Source organism: Chelon labrosus, assembly GCF_963514085.1.
Source record: "Chelon labrosus genome assembly, chromosome: 10".
NCBI lineage: Eukaryota > Metazoa > Chordata > Actinopteri > Mugiliformes > Mugilidae > Chelon > Chelon labrosus.
Genome location: NC_140360.1, coordinates 9,114,287 through 9,128,175, shown reverse-complemented (window position 1 = coordinate 9,128,175; position 13,889 = coordinate 9,114,287). Strand labels below are relative to the sequence as shown.

At 44.8% G+C, this 13,889-nt stretch overlaps 1 protein-coding gene across 1 annotated transcript in view; it reads left to right on the top strand.

The window, feature by feature from the left end:
* The window catches only part of kazna (kazrin, periplakin interacting protein a), a gene marked incomplete at its 5' end in the record, with an annotated part of 199,690 nt that overhangs the window by 74,699 nt on the left and 111,102 nt on the right, over positions 1–13,889 (top strand). Inside the window, one exon of the mRNA XM_084554155.1 lies at positions 2,559–2,748. Within this exon, the coding sequence (XP_084410281.1) occupies positions 2,559–2,748 (190 nt within the window). The remainder of the gene's footprint in view (positions 1–2,558; positions 2,749–13,889) is intronic.

The following is a 13,889-nucleotide window of genomic DNA, read 5'->3' as shown; positions in this document are numbered from 1 at the left end:
CTTTGTGTTTATTCCTTAGATCACTGCAGTTTCATGCGCATAGAATAGCTCTGATTTTAAATGCCCTGTCTTAGTGTGTGATTTTCTTCCCAAGTTGTTTTAGTACATACGATAGCTTGGGTCACAATAGGATCATTTTAAAGTGATATTTCTTCATTTCCCATCTGGCAACGCTGTTTGGCACACTCATGAGCTGCTGATCAGGCTGACCCGAGAGAGACGCGGAGAGAGAGCGGGTGGGTGTATGAAGGTGTAGCAGCTCAGAGAGGAAGGACGGAGCGACACTGCTGACGGATTTAAAAGCAAATAAAGAACTTTAAAGTGGATCCTAAAACGTACGGGCAAAACTTTAATTTAGATTTCTTTAGTTGTCAAACTTTACTGATGTACCTTGTGGACTTTTCTTGGAAAATAGCTGTTTACATTTAGTGTTCGTCTACATTGGCCACCTCTAACATGTAATGCACTCTTTCTTATTTTAGTTATTTCTGTATAGTGTTCATTTCTCATCACCAAATGCACAGTAACAATTAAAAACAATGTTTATATAAAAACTACTTTAGTATTAATTCAGTTTCAGTAGCACTTTGTGGCTGTGACTGAATCAGATTTGATTGACGTCGTCGTCACCAGGGTAACAACCGTCATCATATTCTCACTTAGATTCTTGTTAAATTCTGATTAGTGTGTTTAAATATGCAACATCATCTTCCTCCCACAGAGCCAGACACAAACATAGAAAGCTCATAAAATAACCACTATCATTTGGAGCTGTCCAAAACATAACAAGCTCATACATGTACGACATTTTCCTCGTTCATTTATATGCTAGGGTGATGCATTAGATTCTGTGTTCTGATGGATGAAAAACAGACATAACGTCAAGAACAAGACGGCAGCGTAATCCTCTAAGCCCTATTTGTATCCGACGCCTATTGACAAACGCCGCTCTGGATTCATCACAAGCCCCGTCTGTACTGTAAGCTCCGAGCATCCACCTGACCGTTATTTGCTTTCCGGGGGAATGTTTGACATTTTAAAAGTAATCTTCCTGTCTCGCTCCTGCAATAAACGCAACAGCTTTCGCATCCTGACTGCTGATAACGACACGTCCCTTTATATGTGGTGCTGCAAAGGTAGAGAAAGAAGCATTAATGTGTGAGTGATTAGTATCTGGCACCTCATCTGGAAGCAGGCAGCAGGCCGGCTTTTTACCGTTTTGCTCAGCAGGTGGAGGGAGAACAGAAGAAAGAAAGGACGCAATATAGGAGGGGATAAATAAATGACATACTTAGAAAGTGACGTACTTTGAGATGTCGTCAGCTTTCGCCAGTGAGTGAAAAGTGAGTGAGTGAGTGAAATTTTCATTAATCTCTAAAAGAAATAATGAAAGTGGCCAGTTACAGTTTTCAGCAGCCAGTAATGATGTCTTGAAATTGCTTCTTTTTTTTTTTTTTTTTTTAACCAAACTATAATTCATTTTCACTCATGAACCTGCAAAGAAAGCAACCGTTTGAGAGGCTGGAACAATTTCAGATCAGCTTATTGTGGTTAATGTTAATATATTTATAGAAATCTTATGCTTTTCAGTGCTTTCGTGAATGCATACACCAATATACTGGCTAAAGTTAAAGGAGGAACTCATTCGTCTTCACACTATAACGTTTATCTTTCCTGCAACATGACGGCAGAACTTTAAAAAATGCCTTTGTTTGCAAGAGGAATGCCTCGCTGTGATGCGGCGCTGAAAGCTTTGTTGGTGCAACTGTTATTGTTTTCTCTTCACAACTGCCCCTTTGTCAAACTAATGGTTTCCTTCCCTTTGTCCGTGAGTCCACGGCAGGAGGTGCGTGCCACTGTATGCAGAAAGAAAGACAAAGCTGCTGCTGCTGCTGCTGCTGCTGCTTCTGTGTTTCACTAAAGTCCATTTTTTTATAGGATTACAGAAATTAGTTTAAGTTCAAACACGCAGCCACAGAAACTTAAAGCAGTATCTCCTGAAGACAGCTGTGCTGAAGGATCCACGTGACTTCCATGTGTGCTTATATGGTCCAGCCCCGCTCCCCCCCTCTGCTTTCTCTGCTGATGGTACAGTCCATTTAAATAGGTGCTTGTCATCTCTCAATGCGCTGTGTCCTTTCAACAGTCAGCTGCAGGGAGCACATTTCACAGGGGCAGTGCTGGCTCTCCAAACACACACAGACACACACATGCTCTTACAAAACTCTCTCTCTCACTCATACACACACATGCACACTGACACACACACAGGCATGCTTGCACACTGACACACTCACACCACCACACATCTCTAAAGTGTGCACTCCTTGCAGCCAGTACCCCTGAGCCGGATGCTTCTCTTTGAGGGAAAAGGACAAACTGCTTTGAGGATTTAACTTTCTCACCAAAAGAAAAAGAAAAAAAAAAGAAAAGGGAGCGAGAACAGTCAGAGAAAGGGACAAAAAAAGAAGGGGAATTTATCTGGGGACACCTTCCTTCGCGGGAAATGGTCAACTTGTCAGCATGACACCTTGTCTGGAATCCCCTCTCTTCCTCAGGCAAAAATCCTGAAAATGATGGATGACAACAAGCAGCTGGCCCAGCGCATCGATGGGGCCATTCAGTCAGCCAGCCAGGAGGTGACCAACCTGCGGTCGGAGCTGAGCGCCACCAGCCGCCGACTGGCTGAGCTGGGGGCAACGGACTCCTCCGGCGGCATGCTCGAGACCCTGCAGCACAACCACAACGGTAAGAGAGCCGCTCGCTCGGAGGGGAGGAGTGACACTGACTGTGAGCTGAGAGGCTGCGAAACATGTGGAGAACGTTGCTGTAGATGAGCGTCTGAGTGCGGCGTGTGTGTGTTTAAAAGTGGGATGCTGTGTTAGTGAATGTAATGGAAGAAGTCCAAGAGTGAGCCTGAAAAGCCTCCACTCATACTTCAGTTCATGGGAATAAGTGCACATTGGAAAAAGTCAGTGAGTGGGTGAATGAAGTGAACAAAAGAGGTGAGGGGTCTTTGCCCACTTGTGTCCACTCTCAGTTCTCCCACAAATCCCCTCTCGTGTTGAATAATTAACCTCCTGAACCTTTAAGAGGGGGGTAGTGCTGCACTCCAGTAAAGGCACAGTGGGTAAAGTTACAGCCTCTTTTTACTCTCAGGCACTCTGCGTGCTCGTTCATTTGCTTCTCCCTTAACTGGGCAATGGATCTGTGTCTCCTGAGGAGGAAGGGAAAGGGGGCTGGTTTAAGGGTTGCCGTGGGTTACTGTTACCGAGAGCCATTTGAACGGCTGCCCAGTTTGTAGTCCGCTGGCTTCTGTCCGTGCATGTGCAGCTGCTACGTTTGCCCTTCCCCAACTTTCCCATATTCAGTTTGACGTGCAGATAGGTAGCAGATGTGAGTTTTCGTTTATTTGCACATGCATACGCGCGGTTGGCTGCAGGAGCATTAGTGGGTACGCGTGCCCATGTCCTTTCAACTCCTGGCACACACACACACTCTTACATTCTTGCTGTTTCCATAGCAGTCAGCTGGTACAGTGAGCCGTCTGATAGGATGCGTTCCATCTCGGCTTTGGCAGCGCTCGGCTGTGAAACCACATCTCCCCTCAGATACTTCCGAGATCGAGCTCAGTGACAGACCTGCTGTACATTTCCTCTCTTACAATCAAAAAGCCGTTGGCTAAGTTTACAGTGACAGTGAGTCATTTGGTCCTCGGCTGACCTCCGTCCGTGTTTTTCTAGCAGGGGAAAATGTGAACACAGGCTCAGCTGATCAGGAACAATCTAGTCATGTGTGAGCACCGTTTTCAAAGGGTTGACCTTTGCTTTTTTTGGTCATTTCTCTCTCCTTGTGTGTTTGCGCCTTGCATTATCCCTCAAACCGCGATGCACGCTCGCATTTCAGTTTCCATAGCAGTGTGTGTGCCAGCGTGAGAGACGACAAGCATTCCTCTGGGAGGGTTTGAGCGCTGATGTCATTGTCCCCCGTTGGTGCTTCTCGGCGCCGCTGAAACGATGCCTGATATGATGATGCTGAGCAGCAGAATCACATTCATCTGTGTGAAGATTCACAAAACTCTGCAGAAGGGAGTCTCTGACGGGTCCATTGTGATGACATGCATGGGGTTTTTAGATATGATACACTTTCAGACGCTGACACGTATCTGCAGGGATCTCTCAGGATGGATTTTGTCTGACACAATTACCTGAAAATATGGCGCTAAGTGGTTCTGAGTGCCCCCCTCTTTTTTTCCAGCATCAAAGGCGACGAGCACGCATGTCCTTTTGATAGTGAAGAGTGTGGATGCCGGCTCCTGCCATTGTTTGGCCTGTATATCTTCCCACTGTCATTGTGTCTCTGTCACTAAGTCTTTTTTTTCCCACTTCACACCCACTTCTTGCTGTCTGTTCTCAATCCCTCCATTTTCTCTCCTCCTGGCTGTTCTTTACAAGCCCAGGGTGTGTAATAGAAACAGCTGGGGATAGGGGGGATTAGGTAATTTATCACCAGTGACTGTGTTGGGAAAGGGAGGTGTGTGGTAAGGGTCGCTGGTTCATTGCACAGCCGGCAGAGTGGGAGTCCTGAGGGAAGTTGTGCTGTGGGTGCTATCTGGCACTCGACTGCCAGCAGCACTAACCTTGCTAGCAGGCTAGCTTACCTTAATTGCATTTCTACTGCCTGGGGGTTTACATTTGCATGCCGCATTCATCCTAGCGAGTGCCAGTTTATGAATAAGTAGGAGTTCTTCATGTGTTATCATTTTCTGGTGGTCTGCAGAGAAGTGTTTGCTCACAAGTGTTTCTAAAACACACACGGACGCAATATTTAGCCTCCAGGTCTCCCTCAAACCATCTTGCACCTTGTCTTTCCTCTGAGCTCGCTAGCATCCTTTTGTTAGTTCAGGGGCATCCCCGCGGACTTAAAATGGACTGTGTTTAGCTTCGCTGTGGTGCTGTAAGGTTGCTCATATAGAAAAATGCTGAGATGCCAGAAAAAAAAAATAAAATGACTTGTGAAACTGCATGTGGCCCCGATTCAGACCATTCTCATTTCCTCTTTGTGTTTTTTTGGACAGAATGTCACATCAGGCTCCGCTAGAAATTGGCCAGCTGAATGAAATTCCCACTCTAGTTCTTCTTCTGCCACATTTCTCCGTGTTGACCTTTAGCTAGAGGTATTATTTAAGAAGTTTTTCCATTTCACGTTTTATAAAGTGTTCAGTATTGGTTGTAGTCCTCAAGGAGCTTTTAAATGTAAGAGCTTCTTACAGACATTTTCACAGAGGTCAATACAGGTGGAAAGATTCTTCTATCTATAGTATAACTAAACATTATATATCCACGGCGGTTATTTTGATCACTATCCTGGCACAACCATCACAAGGCTGAAAAGCCACAACATTAAAACCACTGACAGGAGAGTAAATAACATTGACCATCTTGTGACGATACAGTGTTCTGCTGGGAAACGTTTGGACCTGACATTTATATGGATGTTACTTAGACATGTATCACCCACGTAGATCGGACTAGGCACCCCCACCCCATAGCAATGACACTCCTTGATGACAGCAGGATGCAGCCTGACACAGACACACACACAAAAATGCTTTAGGAACAACTAAAAAAAACATGAAGAACAGCACAAGGTGTTGACCTGGTCTCCAAATTCACTAGATCCCAAACTGATCAAGTATCTGTGGGATGATCCACAGAGGCCCCTCCCCTCAAACCATAGGACCCAGAAATAGTGGGTATATTACTGTATATATAGTGTCCAAACGTTTCACAATTGTGTTCACTTTCAACAGCAATCTTCCAATCTCAGCAGTAGGGATCCCCCGGTCCAATACCTATGATTTAATATTGAGTTTCAGCCAATCCGAGTCCGGGTACAATGCTGAGTAAACACAATTTCCTCCCCAGGAGATTCATAAAGGCTTTTCTTATCTTAGTTGTATTCTTCTAGATCACCATGTGACTAGATCAAGTCCATTAAATAGGGCTGTCAAATTTTTTTCTAGTGTTGAGAGGGTAGCTTGTACTTTCTCTCGAGAAGTTCCAAGTGACGTCGAAAAGCCTGTGTTCTCTACTACAGGCACGGTCTGGTCATCCAAAGCCACAAACTCCGTAACCTTCTCTGTAATGTTTTTCATCATGACGCTCGAGGAAACTTTTCTTTTAAACACAGCGTTCAGTGTTTGTTGTTGTTTCGGTGAGGCCATTGACTGAATGTACTCCATGTATTTAGTTTCGTGATCCTTCAAACTGGCAGCACTGAATGACGGTCTCCTTCTACCGCCTCGCCAGACATCAACCACAAGTTACAAATTCCTGTCTGACTGACTTCATTTTCTAGAGTAAAGAACTCGCACACGGCAGAAATGTTTAGTCAAGTTGATTTTTGGCAACTTTTAAGCTAGCAGCCAACCGCATTAAAACGGAAGAAGTGGACGTTTTGATCCTACAGGGACATGGATTTTCTTCATGACTGACCTAAAATATAGAAAATATCCCGATCCGATCGTTTTAAAAATGCCGGGGCACTCCTACTTAGCAGCACATTACCAATATCAAAGCTCAGGTCGTATTAGCCTGGAGTAGTCAGACTGATTAGCTTGGCAGATCTTTGTGAGGGCATAACCAGTTCCCAGCAGCGCAACTGCAGACCAACTTTACTTTTTTTGTGGGTGCAAGGCGTCAGACTGGCTTCCGGGCTACAGCCATATTGCATTTAATGACTTATCCATTCCTGTAGTTGAGAGCAATTATGGCTGGTCAAGCACTCACAAGACTATTGACCACGTCATTGCCCCAACAAAAGAAAAAACAAATGAGCTTCTATCTGAAGCTCATGAAAAAGTTTTAAAGGACGTCATGGTAATCACTTGAGTTAATCACAGATTTTATCCATGCATGATAATTAAAAATACAAAAAAAATATGGTAATCTTCCAGACAGGGTTATCCAGGAGATCAAGAATGAGTTAGGCCTATTAAATCATTTCAGAGTAGAGGATTTGCCGTCTCCGTACACCTTAAATGCACAGGCAGACTCGAAATGCTACTGAGACCACAGTTCAGTGACGTTCTATCATTCTGTTCACGGAAAGCCTCCTTGCCTGTTGACATTAAACCGGATTAAGAAAATCAGGAGGCTGTTTGCTTAAAAAGAAGTCACTCCTTTGGAGGTGAAGAGACATAAGAAGACTGCGTGCGCTTTTAATACTATTAGCCAGCACTTGATCTGGAATGAATGAAAAGTGGGTGGTATTGGGCGGTTAATAATTAGGTTTAATTGATATATAAACTTCATTATACCAATAGAAATAAGGAAGTGGAATGCCCCCGGCCTTCTCCGAGACTGGTCCCTCGTGCAGTCTCCAGCTGATGCAGTATTTCGACGGCCGCCCTTTCATCAGTACTAGATTTTGAAGAGGCTAAGCTTTTTCTCCACCAGCTGTGTGGCTGAACTCGCTGTCGTCTTACGGTGAGAGAGTGCAGCAAATCTCTGCGTCCTCTGGGCACATGTGGCTCATAAACTGCCATAGACGTACTGTATCTACTGCCCCTATGTTTTACTTGCTGTGAAAAATGCGCACACTCTCAGTTCTTTACTTCCCCGGCGTTATGTGGCATTTCGGTGAAATTACGTTGGTCTGTGATTACAATTTTTATGCGTGAGTGCAGATCGTCTCTGCTCAGCGGGGGCTCCTGTCATTCTGTCTACAGCGTTAACATCAGTATATTGGAGAGACACTACTCGCTCAGTAAATGCTTCAGTGACGTCGAGAAGAGGAGCTTGAATGTTTTGCGGTCTTCCGGCATGTGGCATGTACAAGTGCTTGCAATGATGCATGTGACAGGCACCTCCAATTCCTGCTATAACATTCAAATGTCTGTACAACACTGAATACATTCAGTACATGCTGCAAACCACATCTGTTCCTCAACTCATAGCTTATCTACGTTCTTCTATGTTATCTACGTTCTTAACTGTGCATACGCTTAAATTCCAAGTCTTTAAAATGCAAATGATCTGTCCCTCACCTTTTCACCAAGACACTACACTTTTTCTTCTTTTGGACGCTTCTTTGTCTCCGATGTTTTAAAAATGTCAACAGGCTTTATGCTTTTACATTAATGTCCAGCCGTCTAGCAGAGTAGAGTAATGTATGAGAAAAGGACCTTGGCATCAGAGTTACTTCAGATGGAACTGCTTTCTTGTTAATGGTATGATCTTAGTGCTTGAAAATTGCTTTTTAGTGAAACCTAAGTTGATATATTAAAAAAGAAATACCACAGGGCTACAACGTATACACTGATCAGGCTCCCTTGTACCTCCAGAACAGTTGTGACTCATCAGAGAATGGACATCGGCCTTCTGAGGGTGTCCTGTGATGTCTGAATGTTGGTAGTGGGGCGGCCTCTGGGTCCTATGGGTTGAGGGGAAGAGCCTCTGTGGATCATCCCACAGATACTTGATCAGTTTGGGATCTAGTGAATTTGGAGGCCAGGTCAACACCTTGTGCTGTTCTTTATGTTTTTTTCAGTTGTTTCTAAACCGTTTTTGTGCGTGTGTCTGTGTCAGGCTGCATCCTGCTGGGGATGGCTGCTGCCACCAAGGAGTGTCATTGCTTTGGGTTGGGGGTGTCTGGTCTGGTCTAGGTGGGTGCTACATGTCTAAGTAACATCCACACGAATGAATGCCAGGTCTAAAAGTTTCTCAGTAGAACATTGTTCTGTCACAAGATGGCCAGTGTTATTTACTTCTCCTGTCAGTGGTTTTAATGTTGTGGCTCATCGGCGTATGTTATCTTTCTTACTCGTAAATGCTTAAATCAAAGTGCTGAAATATTATTTCCACCCTTCTTCTTTTATATTAGTCTGTGGTTATGTCGATATCCTTCAAGTGTAGCGTGTCCACAGACATTCCAGGTTTTTCCATGAATTACATTTCTTGTTTTCTTTGTCTCCTCAGACAAAATTTGTAAATTTTAACATTTTGCAGCATGTCATTACCTTCGTACCCTTTCACGACCTTTGATTGATTTGATGAGGAGTGATAGGTGTGAAGCGGCTGTCACCCAAAGAGCCGTTCTTTCCTACAGTGCCAGCTGGGGGACTGAAAAACAATGAAACATAAAGAGGAAAGCTCTAACAGGGTAATGCGGTCATAAAAGACTGAAAACTCCAAAAACGGCACCTAATCTCATTAGCGTTTCTGTCGACGGGGATGGCTCCTGAATCCCTCTCTGTCTGTGGCGATGAGAAACTTAATGACTTGTGTGAGGAAAAAATTATAGTCCTCCTCAGGTTTCATGTTTACGGCACGTTTTATAGTCATTTATTTCACAAAGTTACCCAGCAGATGGTTAGTCATCAGAGCGGACCGCAAAAGTGCAACAAAAATTGGATGCGCCGCAGTTGCCTTTGGCAAACGTCATTTAGCTCCTCTTGTGGCATCAAGTGTGGTAACTTAACTAATGAATCCCGAGTTTGTGAGGAATCACCGCCCACTGGAGGTTGTATTTTAAATGGAATGACCCAGGCTGCTATAATTAATAAGGCTGGAACCTGAACATGCGGCTGAAGGTAGCAATTACTTACCTATAAAGCATGTTAACGATGAGTGATGTTAGCGTGCAACCATATGCTTAAAGGTCATTCATTTGCATATACATGTAATTCATCAACTGAGTGAGTGAGAAGACCTTGTTATTAGACTGACTCCTGTGAAGTATGCATTTAAAGTATATCATCTGCTGTCTCTTACGTGGGCACTAACCATATTCTGGGTGTGTGCCACACACACACTTACACACACACCCCACACTGTGGCCTTCTTAGAAGTTATTTTCCAGACAATCATAAAGTACCATCACGCCCTGACACACCAGCAGTGGTTTTGTTTGCCCTTACAGCCCTTAAACTAATTAACTCATCCACCCATTACTTTACAAAGATATTATTTATTCTCTGCTTGAATAGACAATTTGACGCCCTTCATTGCCATTGGGCAGGTCAGGCCTGCAATATATATTTGATGTATGTAAATTTCCCGTTGCCCTCTGTCCTTCAGCCTTCCCCTTTTTCTTTTTTTTTTCTGAAAAGTAACGCCAACACAAACTCTCACATGCGGCAGCAGATGGCTGGTGCTCCGAGATCGGTGACACTGCACATATTCAGATGCCGTGAGGTGCAAGTGTTGTGCCTCGAAAAAAAAAAAAAAAACGTAGAGGCAGAGGTTGAGAAAGAGGGAAAAGTGCAATGTAGACGTCACGTAGCTCACATTTACAAAAGGGTTTTGAATATTCCGTGGCTCCGCGAGGGTGATGAGCCAGTGTAAATGATGCACCATGTGGATAGACTGTCGTGAACTATGATTAAAACTCTCATTAAGTTGATGGAACGCTTCATTAGTGGGTAGTGGGCACCATTGTTTTCATACTACATCCACTTCGGTCCCTCATTAGTCTCTAGACGGCCTTCATTTCTTACGTGTGCCACGGGGCGATGCTCAAACAAAAGAGTTTCCTCTAGTTCACGTGTGTGAGAATCATTCGGAAGTGTGTCATTGCCGCTGCTCCAGTGATCATAGGGTAGGAAATAAATAAAAAATGTTTGCAGGGCTGTAGAGCAATTACACTGGATGGGACTCTGGTGTAGAAATCTGCACGGTGGAAGCTGATGGGACTGCTCTGTAGCCCTGGAGAATGGCTCCTAATAGGCTGAAATGAGGAGAGTGCGCGGCCGTCAGGCATGGAGACCCCCCCCACCCCTCACTGGTTCTTGCATGATGTGATGTGACGAGGACTTGGGGGGGGGGGGGGGGGGGACCGGAGAGGAGAGGAGGAGTGTCCGCTGCGGGACTTCCTAAGATTTTTGTCAGCAATTATTCACAATGATGCGGCGGCGGTGATGACATGATACTTCCTCTGTTCGGCTTGTTTTTCTGGAAGTAGGGTATTTAAGTGGTGATTTCTGCCCCCAGCGTTCCGTTTCTGTGAGATCGATGATGTGCATTACGAGTGGTCCTTTCAAAAAGCCGCAGCGCTGAGTGGAGATAGTCAACAAGGCTTTAATTTGATGCTTAGACTTATTGTGACTCATTATCCCTGCGAGACATCCAAAGAAATTTTTACTAAGCTGTGAATGAATTCACAAACGAACAATAACAAATAAATATTCCAAATGTTTAACTGCATTTTAATGCACAACAGTGTTCATCTGCTTCAGTTCTACTTCTATGAGTGGGTGTTCATTTTGCATCCTTATAAAGGGTTACATATTGCGGGCAATCCACGGTGAAAAGTGTATTTTGGGGGCAGGTTCGGCAGAATAGAATTACCGCATAGCTCTGCAGAGGCATTGCTCTGCCTCGCAGCATTTTCAAACATATAAACTGATCTCGGGTCAGACTTCACCTCGCACACATCCCACTGCCACCGATTACAAGCTGACAAATAGAGAAGGATCTCCGGTCAGTGATTCAGTAAAGTCCTCCGCTCATGTGTCAAACGGCTTCCACCGGCTCAGAAGGACCAGCCAGGGGAGCCGCGAAGGCGTTTTCAAAGCGATTCCTTGAAATTGCTCCATCGCTCCCGGAAAAAGGGCGCTGGATGCTGTGTTCTTGAACTAAAACCAATGACATCCAGTGTTAACAGACAAGGATTAGTGGGAGTGTGGAGGTACTCAAGCACAGCTGACACTGAGGGAGCTATTTGGGTATTAAACACTCCCGTCCACCTCCCATATTTTGTACTTGACATGCTGCTTGGAATGGATGGCCCTTGAATCTTTTTGCTGGTGTCTAGCCTAAAATACCTATTGAAGCATACTAAGTATACTTTAGTCGAATGTACTTTTAGTTCTATGCAAGTTTTATTTCTTTGGCTGTGCGATCACATTGTGATCACTTGAGCTCAAACCAAATGTGCAGCTGTGAGCTGTGACAGGGGTCACGGGTGCAGACACATTGCATCATCATCTTTATTGCTATGCGACGCGAGATGAAATTATCTGCAAACCGTCCAAGTAGCTGTATGACTAAGAAGGGAGTACAGAGTATATACTGTTTGTCATCTTATCTAATAGCTCCTCACTTTCAAAGTTTACACATGATGAAGTTGATAGGTTTGACATGTTTATTCTGGGCATATCCCTGGATGCAATGCTTTATTCTTTTGCAATTGAACAAAATACACAGCTATAAAAAATGATTCACTATTTATTTCTGTTTATATTACCTCTCATTTTGCTCCTCATTATCATATCAACAGTCGGCGCACTCATACTCAATGCTGTTTCTGTTTGTTCTAGTCATTTAACCGGGTCTGGCTGTTGAGAGCGTTGAGCGTTCACCCAGCTTCCAATTGTCCATCTATCAGCATGCAGGCTGTCCGGCCAGCTGGTGCATGCTGTGTTGGAGAGGCAGACTGGGCAGGCCTGGATGGCACAGTGGCGGCAGGTGGGGCCCCCGCCATCGGGCATCGTAAAGCCCGCTGGCGCAGACGGGCCCGTCTCGGCGCCGCTTGATGGGAGAGGGACGAGGGGTGTGTGGCGGAGGGGAGAGGGAGGGGTTGCGTCTTGAGCCGTGCGTATGCCAGCCCTGACAAATTGGATAAAGTCTCCGGTGGATAGGAAGGGCAGTGCCAGTGTGAGGTTGACATATGAGGAGGACTGGCACAGTGGATGGAGACGGGGGAAGAGTGGGAGGGGTGAGGGTGGTGCAGAGCAGATGTGTGTGTCATCACAACTCCGGCCTCATGCTGAAGTAGAGGAAGCATTACTTACGTACATAACCAGACAGACGTGTAATACACAATGCCAGAAAGTGATGCCTTTGAGGGACTTTCCCTTCTATACCACGCCTAGACTGTCTAAAGTGCTGTTTTTATAGGTACACAATGTCTGATTTGGAATATTTTTCATTGTCCACCTCATTAGTTTTTTCTCTCTACGTTTCATAAACCACATCGTTTTCCTCTTTTGCAGTATGAAAAAGGACTTGAAAGTTATATTTCTGCTGATGCATCGATGCCAGCGTCAGGTTATAGCTGCACTGTTTAGCAATTAAACAGTGAGTGGCTGAAGGTGGCCATAATGTGTTGGCTTTACTGCTTCTTATAAATTACACTGTCAAAGAAAATTAAGCAACAGCGAATTGCCTAGATTTTATGCAGCCACAGAGTTGTGTGTGTATATAGCAAAACAAAAACGTCCTGTCATGCAAGAAGACGTCATTATATATTAACTTCAAGAAGAAGGTTCTGGGTTCGAATCCATCGGCCGACTGGGACCTTTCAGTGTGGAGTTTGCATGTTCTCCCTGTGTCTGGGTGCGTTCTCTCCTGGTACTCCAGCTTCTTCCCACCATCCAAAGACATGCTTGGTAGGTTGGTGAGTGTGAATGGTTGTCCGTCTGCCCTGTGATAGACTGCCAAGGGTGTACCCTGCCCCTCGCCCCATGGCAGCTGGGATAGACTTGAGCCCCCCCGTGATCCTCCAGAGGAAATGAATGAATGAATGCAAGTGATATCAAGCTAAGTAGAAGCTCTGCAAAGGTGCCCTTCTAAGCTCTCAATCGCTAGAAGTAATACTACCTCTTGTAGTGTGAGCAAAGGTTATTGTTAACTCACAATGATCACTCTCAGTTCCTCTGTAAACCCGTCACACTGTGACACCAGCCGACAAAACAAAAAAGATGAGCCGAGCTTTAAACAGATGGCTGACTGTCAAAGGAAACGCAGGTGCACGTTGAGTGTGCACCATTATGCCAGTCGTTCAGTAGCTAGCTGAAGTAAAATTGCTCATTTACACCAAACTCAAGCAATTACACATTTCTCACAGTTGTTTTCCCCTCAGAAGAGTGGGAAAGGACCGAAATG